Below are 12,353 nucleotides of genomic sequence, written 5' to 3' on the forward strand. Positions count from 1 at the left end.
TTTACAATTTTATGAATTTTTATGACACTTTTTCTAATACATTTTTTATCTGTATCATTGCATTGTGCATTCAAACTTCCTGTGATTTAAACATATGTGTTGTATAACATGTATCAAATAGCTAATTACTCTATTACAAATATTAGTCATTTAATAATAATTACCTTCATTTTCTTTTCCTTCAACTTCTTGATTTCCTTCCAAACTTCTAACTTGTCACTAAGATCCACATTATCTAGCGGAAGTAAAACATCGCCTATATAATCGTCTCGGGAAAACTGATCAAAATCGTACAATTGTATTTTAACAGTCTGCCTATGTATATCAAATTCTGGAATCTCAAATACAAAACTCTCTTTGAACTGCGGGTTCAAAGTCTTCCTAAGCACTTTACTTTGCATCGTTTTTGGACAGTTGGGCAGAATGGTAACTTTACAGTACGGATCAGCCGTTCCGCTAAAATCTTGCGGCTGCAAATTCCTTGCTTCGATCAAGCGCAGAGTTAATAAATTCATATCAGGCGAATATTTTAATTCAAAATTCAGAATTCCAAGACTAGGTCCTTCCACTAATGACTTTTTCCTGGGCTAAGATAAAGAGAAATATTAAAATGTTTGATGAATTGTATTCATATCAACAACATACTGAGACAAAAAATTAAAACTTACACATTTGTAATCTCGATTGTCTTACATGAATACTCCAATCCCCACCCCCATCTTCCCCTACAAATACTTAAGCAAAAGATGAAGAGAGCTGTAGTTTGATGGTTAATATTCTTTCCTTCCAATCTTTCGAATCCAAAGTTCAACTCATGACATGTCTTCACCTAAACACCATACCTAGACATAGTATGAGCATCCGCTTAGCTGGGAAATTTAGCTTAAATGCAAAATAAAATGGCCTTCCCATTGCTAATATAATATCCGTTGACGCCCTGTCAGTACAAACTATTTCTATTTTAAACAATATAATTAATTTCTGTAGATCTCTATATATTACCATACTATTCTTGTATTCGTCTAAATGTGTAGGTTGTCCCTAATAGATAGGCCTAGAAGGTATTTGTAGATAAAGAATGTTTCTTCTTTTAGGTTGAAAATAACAATGCACTTACAATATTACTTCAATGGTTTAATTAGATATGCAAAATAAATATTAGTGACTTACAAATTTCAGTTATGACAAACATGAACTGCGACGCAGTAATCTCAATTTGAATAACATTTAATTATTGCATAAATTTTGTATACCTTTCACAATTTCACAATTTAAGTAATAGTCTTATAGGTTGTATCTCAAAGGGTATGCATGCTTGTTAAAAATGTTACATCAGGAATACATATGAACAGGCCTACATGATTTGTTTATGTGACTTTCGACAGACTTGCGCAGTTAAAACTAAATGGATTATTCAGAGTAGAACGCATCATACATACCCGTGTCTCAGTATGTAAACATAATTTGAACACTCTTGAAGCAGGTACATATGCAACATAGTAAACGGAAGATACGATAGATATGATAAAAGCTTTTGAGATGTGGGCAAAGAGTGGACTCTGATTAAGATTAATCTGGGCAGTAAGAATTACTAACGATAATTCCAGTATCTCAGCAGTTAAGCAGACCATAAACACAAGTGCCAGTATTGAGAACAAACGCATTTAAGACAAAACGTCAGTCGTACTGAAGTTCATATGCAACATGCGAAAGGGAGATACATAATCAAAAGCTGTAGTGATGTGGGCATGGGAGGGATTGATAGAGATTAAGCTGAACATTAAGAATTACCAATGATAAGAGTGTTCTAAATCATAAATGAGGAGGGAAGCTCGATTGGACTAAAAAAAAAGAGTTGGATATGTATTAAACTAGATTGTCATTCAATGTTTATTTAAGAATACTGGAAAAATAGAGGGAGAAAAACACTGAATGCTGGATGGAGAGAAAAAGCTACGCCAACATAAACATTTTCGTACGAACAATGAGTGAAAAGGATCACAGTATTAATGTAAAAGAAAATGCCACAGGCAGACTACTGTTGATCATGTTCAGAACATTTACTATATTTTAATGCTAAAATGATATACAGACCGATTAAGTGATAACTTACAGGTTCTGGTGGTGGCTTGTACATGTCGCTGGAAGGATCAAATGTTGTGGGGTCTAGCTTTGACGTCATGGAATGTTGCCGATCCATTATTCTTGGATTACTTATTGGTGGTTGTTGACATGCGACTACTTCTCTATGAGCAGGTGGCGCTAAAAACATTAATAATAATAATAACATTAATAAATATAGTATGCACAATAATAATATTGTTAATAATAATTATAATAAAATTATAACACTTGTAAAATGATATTAACAAATAACAATAATAATAATAATAATGATAATAATAATGATGATAATGATAATAATAATAATAATGATAGTAATGATAATAATAAGAATAATTATAATAATAATAAATAATAATAATAATAATAATAATAATAATAATAATAACAATAATAACAATAATAATAATAAAAGAATAATATAAACACGAGTTATCGAAATAAAAATCAGGTCACCGATGGAAGTTAAGTACATTATTAATTTCCAAGGGCATGTAACAATGATCTTATTTTATAATGTACGGTATTTTAACGTGCTGACGCCCTCACCGTTAGTCACATTGTTTGGCGAACTAACATAGGCCTCGTATAGCTATACAGTATGATATATAAATTAATAATAATATAAACAAATCAATCATTATTATAATTACGCATGTATTATGCGTTATACAGTCCCTAGCCAGTAAAGCATTAATTTAAAGCATGGCTCGGTTGATCGTATTTAAACCTCAATTAAACTTGGACTATAAAGAGCGTCGATGGTCCCACAAGACCATCTCAACAACTACTACATAAATCGTTAAATAAAACGCATAAACATATAACACTGGCGCTTTCAAACGGCATTGAGCTTAAGAATAGTCCTATATAACAGTAATATAGAGGTATCACAAATGCAGATTATGCGCCGTGTTTATATCCAAAAATAAGGCTGATTCTTATTCATGAAAACTTAAAATTGAAATATTTTTCAAGATTAATTATGCATAAATTATTCCTAATACTTTTCTATTTATTTCAAACTGCAAGTTTGCAAAAGAGTATCATTGTGGATAACATTTATTACGACAGTTATTTTTACGATCATGTGCAGGAGACCTGTGGTTGAGAGAGTTTTGTGTAATTTTACCCTGGCAAAATATTCTGGTCTGAAAAAATATAGTGCATGATAATGATAGAGATTATAGGTTGTAGTTAGCTACAAAAGAAAAGTGTTTTAAACGGAAGTAAAACATGTTTGGCAGAGAAATACAGAACCCATATCGATTACTTGATGATAGAAAATTTCCATTGAAAAAACTTGACATCTATTTTAAACACTATACTGTGTTGTGTTATTTTCAATGTAATTAAATTGATTATATGAAGAATGTAAACCAGAATTTTCTTAAATTGATGTTTAAAAAATATATTGTCTTAGATAGCCATATCTGTATCAAAATTTTAAGATTAATCACATATTTCAGTTGATTATTTGAGGGATGAAAACAATTCGTAAATATATTTAACTATAAAACTTAATAACTATTGACTTAAAGAATTATAACTTTGGAAATATAGGCCTATTACTCATTTTTTTTTCTGTATATTGTACGCACTACAGATGGGGCACTTTAAAACTCACTAGATCTATCATATATTTTATTTCAAATTGTTTCTACATTTCATCGCATTTGAAAACAAAAATAAAGGCGAAGTCAAAATTTGAGCTCTTGGCTCACAGGCTGGAGTGCCCACCTGCCTTTCCTTGGCGTGTTTTGGCCAAATTGCAATAATGCTGAACATCTCGACGAGATTTGATTGACAGATAAACCGACTAATCAGCGAGCGTCATTTAAACTTTTTCTCGGACATTGTAAATTTCCTTAGACAGCTGGTTTAAACGCGAAACATACGTGCGCCTAGGCCTAGATGTCTATGCTTGGTCATAGATACCAAAGATAATAAATAGCAGGAGATAGAGCACCTTCCCAAATATAGTGGAACATCCGTTCAAAAGGCATTGTGGGTACATGGAGAGCAATTTTACCTCATCCGCACGGCGGCGCTATATAGTAATAATAAAGGCGCTGCTCTTGTTCGTTTGTTTCCTTTAGTTTCTCCACTTAGTAAAATGTTCAAATTTTACCTCATCCGCAGGAGGGCGAATGTTCCAATACGCGGAGCAGCTCATTCTTCTGCTATTTAAGTTCTTTGATAGATACCCAGATTTACACGAGCAGTGCGCATCAGTGACTTGGCCTTTGCCGACAACAAGGTTGACTAAATACGGCTTTTCCCTCTTCTTTTGGGAGCGAAATACGGAGGCTTTTACAACAATTTCCCCGCCATGTTCCATGAGATAGATTAACACTATGAATATATGATTCATTTGCATACCGCCTACCCTGAATTCTCTTTCTTAAAGAAGGTTAATAGCAAAGAAAATCTTCGCTAACTCGGTAAGTCTAGCTGCCATTGTCTAGGTTTTCGTAACTTTATGGGCGGGGCTTCGCGTCCTTGTCGACACACATTCTTCCCACCTACACAACGAGCCTGTTTACCTTTTCAGTATATGCCGGTACAATGGGTAGAGAGAAAAAACGTACATTGTGTCTTGCCCATGGACATATGACAATTTTGATAACTGGCTATATTAACAAATGAAAATTTTTTTTAAAAAACGAAGGTATACTGTCAAAATTGTTTTTGATCCTCAGTATATCTGTCCGTGGCGATTCCAATGAGTGCTATACATTAAATTAAATAAAGTTAATTTCAAATAATGTTCAAACAACATAACGAATGATGATGAATACATCACATTATTATATATTATTTACCATTAGTATTAATTACATCGTTCTCAAACATCGAGAGTGTACGGTACGTAAAGAGAGATTATAATGTTCATTATGTGCAGTACGGTTGATCAAAGATCTACAATATTAAGGTTCCAAGCTGGGCCGCGGGCAATATTTTTCAAAGTTAATAACTGCAGGTAGTTTATTTCAAACATTACTATCTCTTTATAACTCGGCGCCACATACAATAAGTGTAAAATCATTACTTTTAAGATCGTATGTCAATTCGAAATGGATAATTTGGATTATTTTTTTTAGTTCGTGCTTATACTCTTCAATATGAAATAGTTATGTATTACTGTATATCATCATAATTTTTATTATTAGCATCATCATTACGTTTTCCACATGTATGTAAAAGTCGCCTACTACAAACATTTAGTTTGACATTGGAGAGAAGGAGTGAATAAAACTTATTCAAAAGTGCCACTAAATGGACTTAAGACGTACATTTCGGACAAACGTATGGTTTCAGCAATAACTGTAATGTACCGTATGTTAGCTTTCCTCGCGTCAACCTACAACGTAAAATTTACAACAATTTATGATTTACTTTTCAAATTTCCATTTGAAATCGTACGTTATTGACGGTAAATCCTGATAAATTGTCTGATTTCGAATATCCATCAACACGTTTATGCATATCCCAATCTGTAATCGTCCCTTTAATTTTTTCTGCATGTATATACAATTAATATTGGTCCCAGAGTACTGACTATTATGCCAACAATTTCGTGGCTAATCCACTTTAAATATATTATATTTAAATACAGTATTCAAAAGCACTATCATATATTAGACAAAATACGGTGATGTGACGTAGGGCTACGTATTGTGTACCATACAGCAAGCTAATAGTCGTATTTCTATTGTAGTAGACTTAACGAGTTGCTCAGGGGCACACGGTCAACAGTCACGGTGTTCGCATGTTCATATTTTCTGCTAATTAATAAACATATATTTCATTGCTTCTTAGATGCTTTTCTTATTCGTTAATCAAGTAATATCAATTTAACCCAAAGGTTATAACTTTGACGATACCATGACGTCATAATCTCTTGATTAATTGATGAGACATTAATTTTCGGGTGACTCACTCTCTTGCACTAGCTTCCGTCATGTTCTCAATATATTTAAAAGGAATAGCAAGAGCGTTTATGTAAATTAGTCCATGCACAGTATCGCAACAAATTGCTCGATAATAACACTGGATGTTTTATTTAAACAAGTAGGCTATAATGTGGAGCTGAATATTAGTTAGTTTACTATATTCGAATTCGCGGAAGAAACATTTTTAGATAGTTCCAGGAAGCTGATCCATTAAGGGCTGTCTATGAATGTAATATAATATCATATTATATTATACAGTGATGCTTGTTGACGATGACAACGGCGATGACGTTGGCGACGGCGATTGCGATGGGGATGTAGATAAAAATGGCGACAGCGACGCCGTTAGAGACACTCACCTCGACCATGCCTCAAGAAATGTTCAGATAATGAACAAAACACCTAATAGAATTATTATTAGATTCAACGAAAATGTGTAGTCAACGTGTGTTTCGTTATGCTCTATTTGTCATTCACCTGGTCGTCAACACTAGTTTGACCGAGATAGTTGGTAAAGCGGTATTAAGTTAATGCTAGCGGTAATGGCAATTAAAAAATGTAAAGAGACAATGTCGTGTTTATTACCCTATATTTCGGATACAGAGGATTTTCTATTTTCATAAACATACTATACTATAATGTGGCCTAAACTAAATACAGGCCACATGTTGCTCCCTTTATAGAAGGTTGGTAAAGCAGTATTAAAGTAATATTAATAGAAGCAATTGCATTTATGAAATGAAAAAGTCAACTTCTTCATTCATTAGCCTACATTATTTCAAATACATGTTTGCTACTAATACTAATATTTAATTCTACTAATATTACTACTGCTACTAAGTTATACTGCTACTATTACTGCTACTACTGCTAGCTTCTCTACTACAAACAACTACTAATAGTTACTAACTACTGCTACTAGTACAACTATCTACTATTACTATTGATACTACTGTAGGCCTAATACACTGAAGTCTTTTGCTGCTACTACTGCTACTACTAACTTAATCATTTTATTTATAATAATAATAATAATAACTTATTATAAATATTATTGTTATTGATATTAGGTATATATATGTATATATATGTATATATATATATATATTTATTATTTAGTTATTAAATTTTATACTTATTTTTTATTAGTAGTAGCTTTAGTATTATTAGTAGGCCTGTGTATTAGAATTATAGTTAATCTATTAATTTATTTAATGTAGTGTCATTTATACTTACTTCCTGGTATAACGAATGTATCTGGAAGTCCTCTGTTTATATCTGATAAACTAAGATCATTCTTTTTCTTTTTCTTTGGTGTAACGTATATAAGGCTGGATGTGATCGATTCTTTCTTTTTCTGCTGAGGCTCTTTACCGAATCGGTACCGTTTCAAACACTTCCCATTATCACAACATAAGCACAGAAACAGCAGTGTTATTAATATGGTGACGAATGGAACTGCACAGAGAAGTATTAACTGCAATCCCGTAATCCTATACATCCTAAATAGTATAGAAAAAGAATCAGAATGGTTATTTAATAAAATGAGAAATTAAAGCACATTTTTATCCAACTTGTTTTATTTATTATTTTATTATATTAATTATTTAGGCACAGAACACATACACCAAAATTTGTCAATAGCGAACTTGTCCTAACTTGTAGGTGACAATCCCTTTCACAAGACAATAGTGCTTTACAGACACAAAATCTCATATGAGGATTAGGTTGTTTCGGTCGTGAGAAAAAATCATGCATCATTGACAGGAAATAAACCCACAGTCATCATGTTTTATCTAACTAAGCAGATTTAACATCGGATCCGAATTTCTGTTAACAATAATAAAGCCAGATATTCATCAAACATCTAGAAATCAGTGTAAACGTCAAACTGATTCGCCACAGTTATATAAGTATAGGCCTATTTGAGACTGGTATTAATTATAACAGCCTCGGAGAATCAAATAAGTCATCGACTGTTGACGGCACGCAATTTTAATATATCTCCGCATCGGTTGTGTTCAGATTTATACACAGTTAAATCAAAGAGAAATCGAGCGTGTTAGGGAGATAAATTCGAATAAAAACGTACGTTGCAATAGCTATTACAAAATCAGTCGAGCTTAGTACAATTCATAACAATGATTTTTGAAGCAGCTAACATGAAAATCAATAGTGTATGTGTATATAATAATTCCCAGTATTTATTCACATATTTGCATTCGTACAATTGAGATACCCATGATCCAACTAATCTAATACCTACAAACCCTTATGGTTTATGGAGACGTTGTAACTGTTTCAACTCCTTATCGTATATGCAACGCTGATAATGTAATTATAATTATTTACAACTAATAATAAGTATTAATAATTCATATTTAGTTAGTATAACCTGCGGAAAAACTCATATATTACGTTATGACATTATGCCTGCAATAAATGTATATTCCAATTAACTTTAGCTGTGTGCGAAGGAGCTCTTAAATAATGAATCAATAAAAAGAAAAAGGGTAAAAATGTCCATAAATCATTATCATGTTGCCTTTAAAGACTAATTTTAGTATTTGTTTGAAAAAAGATAGACACAATATTATCATTATTAATGTTATGGTCTTTATTATTATCACCATCATTAGACATACCAATCACCTTACTAGGACTACAATAATTAATATTATCTTCATCACCACACTATCACAATCATTATCACCATTACCATCCTGGTTATTACCATCACCGTAACCATCCGCAAGCACGCTCATGATCATCTTCATTATCATCCTTATTATCATCACCACCACCACCATTATCATTATCCTCAACATCATTTTCAGTATTAACAAGTAAACGTTAGGTAAAGGTAATAGTTAATCCATAAGTCGCAGCATTGTGCTGAATTGGGCGTGGTCCGTGACTATCTAGCCACTGTAAAGAGGCGTTTACTATTAGCTTTTTCATATCATTCCACAACGACAGAGGCTGAAATAAACCATAACATCGGGGTAACCCCATACCCTTCCGAGAGATACACTGGGTTCTTTAAAATGCGCGCGAGCCAGACGTGACAGTACCTACCGAACCCTGGCTAGCAGCGGCTCGAACCAGCGCCGATGTTCAGGCTGTACCAAAGAGTATAAATAGAGATAGAGTTCTATCTATACCCTTTGGCTGTATTTATAGCGGCGCCCCTTCCTTACCGATCGGCCACTCGACTCTCTAGTGTTACCGTCATCATATATCTCGGCTACACCAGCAATAACAGTCTGTCTCGTAGAGTCGGATATTGAATCGAGCCTTTAATTTTCGCTACCCTAAAGTTTCGCCTTTTCGCGATTTAACATTTTCTTAAATGAACTTAAAGTTCGAAAGCTATAGAGTAAATGTTTTAAACTGTATACCGCCGACCAGGCTGAGTACAGTAGTTAGGCATAGATATAGGCTTAGTACTGGTAGTGTTCTAAGTTGCCGCCATCCCCTCCCCCTGTAGGGGAGAGCTGTTTCCAGGCTGAGTACAGTAGTTAGGCATAGATATAGGCTTAGTACTGGTAGTGTTCTAAGTTGCCGCCATCCCCTCCCCCTGTAGGGGAGAGCTGTTTCCACCCCTCCCCCCGTCGGGAGGAAAACCACAATTCGTCGGGGAGGAAAAATAATTATATGTATTTTGTACATATTATTAGACTGTAAAATCGATTAAATAAGCCTTTGAAACCCCTAAATTGTCGAGGGCTTCGAACCCTGCTGGACCACTTTCGAAATATTTTAAGCGACGCTTGACCACACCAACTTTGCTCTCGTCGGGGAAATCTTCAAACTCGTCGGGGAAATCCTGGCGACACCCCTGCTGGCCACAGGAAAATCGCTAAAATTACAGGCGCGTGAAATAATAGGGCTTTTACAGTACTCCTCACGTCGGCGGTCGTCATTTTATCATCGTGATCCTGGAGGCCTGATGTGATAGCATCAAAATTACAATTCATAACCTTACTGTATCATTTGAAACTACGTTTCTAACCGCTGCATCCCATTCACAGTTATCGTCATTAGTTTCTATGAGGACGTCCTGGGATATTCAATCAAGCAATTATCTACAAAGCGGCAACAACAATTTCTTGGATTTCTATAGGCTTACACACACACCAGTTCATCATAACAATTTACGTCAAGTAACCAACCTGTCAAGTTACCAACCCGCTCAAGAGAAAATTGAACGAAAACATAAAATGGTCTAGCTACCAAGGTTTGTGTATGACTGGATGAAATGTACTGTTATACAATCCCTTCCCATATGACTCATACGCTTTGAACAAATTTCATTCACCCCTTTCACCGTCATCTATCTCATCAATTTCTAATTATAACTTATTTACGTTATTTTCTCATACCTGCACTGTTGATAACTACGTTTCCATAGTAGCTACGTCCAATCCACTCGATTCAATGAGTCTGCAAAAAATAGAGAAAAATACTAGCCGTCATAACACGTTAGTTTTTTTTTTTTTATTATCCTCCATGTTTTCGCTTGGTTTTTGGGATTTTTTTTTGCGAGACGTTCAGCTTAATCAGGCGTTTAGCTTAAAGATGTAGGCCTACTTCATTTTTGAATTTAAGTAAGTAGTAATTTTAATTAAAAATGAAAAAAAAAATGTCCCTATCAATAATTCCTTTCCTGTGTGTGTGTTTTTTTTTTCACTTAGACATTTCGGTTGACTGGTAATCAGTTTAACAATGTTTGTAGTGAAATGTCTGTAAATAATTTAAAAAGAAAAACTTTTTGGTCATTTCTGTTTAAAGTAATAGCCTTTTTTTTTTCAAAATGATGTGTTTAAACTTACAATTGAATTTCTGAGGTTTTTCAGATTTTTGGCAGGTAATGTACGTATTTAATGAGGAATTATATGCATGATGAACTTGTTTGAGCATATATTTTTTTTTAATGCGGAACCCGCAGATATGCTCGCCCCTCCCCCCACGGTAGCAAATTTGTCGATCCCCCAATGGCGAGGTTCTTGGGCCTCCTTAGGCCTACGTTCTAATGGCATGGCACGTGCACATGTGGTCTAGAAGTAATCGAAATATACGGATTTTAGATATTAGGCCTAGGCCTATGTGTAATTTATATGCTTATAGGCCTGAATATCGTGCATTTTTATTATCACTCTTTTCATCTTATTCTCTCACCCTTTGGCTCGGAATTCGACTGTACTGCCCTGTATTACTAAAGTATTCTGGTTGAGGTACTCTATCGAGTGCCCATCTTATTGTTTGTTATTTTTGTTAGAGTATACTTGCAAATGTGTCTGAGGAAAACAAAATTATATTTATCAGACAATACACAAATAGGCCAGAAATGTTTTAAAAATTTCTGTTATGAGCGAATAGGTACGGTAGGCGCTGGAGTATATGTTTATCACTTATAGTTAAATACACGCCCCTGTTATTTTTGCCTACTTGTTGTATCTTATGGATAATGGCAACGATTTCTACCTCTGCAAAAGGAGGTTATGTATTCAGAGTTGTGTAACGCTGGCATATGTTTTTTTAGATCCAGCCGTACGCGCCGCCCCATTGTATGTATTCCCACCATGCATTTCGAAATGCATGATGGGAATACAAACAATGGGGCGGCGCGTTCGGCTGGATCTAAAAAAACTTTTTTCTGTGGAGACTATCTTGTGTTTCTAGTAGGCCTATCTTTGTTTTAACGCAAACGCACTGCAACTAATTATCAGTAATAGTTAGGCCTAAGAAAGTGCCATACATTATTCTACAGCGGCATTTTACATTCATATAAACAATAACCCTCTTGACCACTGCTAGCAAATTAGAAACGTTTCCGTTTTAGTATCTACATATGAAAAAAAAAATAGTAGCAAACGTGCTAAATGGGTTTTAAGAATTATAAACAATTCAATATCTAACTACAAATATACAAATTGGCCGTTCTATATCATTGACCTGTACCGTAAGGTTTATCAGAAGATTAGACCTACAGTCATCCATGTATTACTTATCTGATATTTCGTAAAATCTATTCGGGTACAGAAAGAATAAATCAACAGTTGATGTATGTCGTTACTGTACTGATTCACCCGTAGGGCCCCTCTTCGACAAGACATTAAGCGTTGCGTCATAGTGCTAATTGACTATCTGTCTAGAATTTACTCCGATTGGGTACATAGTAATAGTATAGTTTTACACTATATTTATATGAAAATTACAAATTTAGCAACAAATTACATTCTGGCACTGTTTGTTTTTTTTTACACATCT

At 34.1% G+C, this 12,353-nt stretch overlaps 1 protein-coding gene and 1 long non-coding RNA gene across 6 annotated transcripts in view; one reads left to right on the forward strand and one right to left on the reverse strand.

Moving 5' to 3' along the window:
• LOC117101178 (synaptotagmin-2-like) overlaps positions 1-12,353 on the reverse strand; it is a 44,250-nt gene that overhangs the window by 10,126 nt on the left and 21,771 nt on the right. For all 5 annotated transcript variants that reach the window (XM_033241067.1, XM_033241071.1, XM_033241068.1 and 2 more), the window contains 4 exons: positions 10,466-10,526; positions 7,317-7,582; positions 2,114-2,262; positions 165-587 (listed from right to left, as the gene is read on the reverse strand). In XM_033241067.1, coding sequence (XP_033096958.1) covers positions 165-587; positions 2,114-2,262; positions 7,317-7,581 — 837 coding nt within the window. In that variant the 5' untranslated portion in view covers position 7,582; positions 10,466-10,526. The remainder of the gene's footprint in view (positions 1-164; positions 588-2,113; positions 2,263-7,316; positions 7,583-10,465; positions 10,527-12,353) is intronic.
• Positions 4,330-12,353, forward strand: part of LOC117101180 — a 10,090-nt gene continuing 2,066 nt past the window's right edge. The window contains exon 1 of the long non-coding RNA XR_004444246.1: positions 4,330-4,568. This is a non-coding gene — a long non-coding RNA (uncharacterized LOC117101180). The remainder of the gene's footprint in view (positions 4,569-12,353) is intronic.

This window comes from Anneissia japonica, unplaced genomic scaffold (genome assembly GCF_011630105.1).
Source record: "Anneissia japonica isolate Jap-2015-1 unplaced genomic scaffold, ASM1163010v1 scaffold7766_len575116_cov191, whole genome shotgun sequence".
Taxonomy (NCBI): Eukaryota; Metazoa; Echinodermata; class Crinoidea; order Comatulida; family Comatulidae; genus Anneissia; species Anneissia japonica.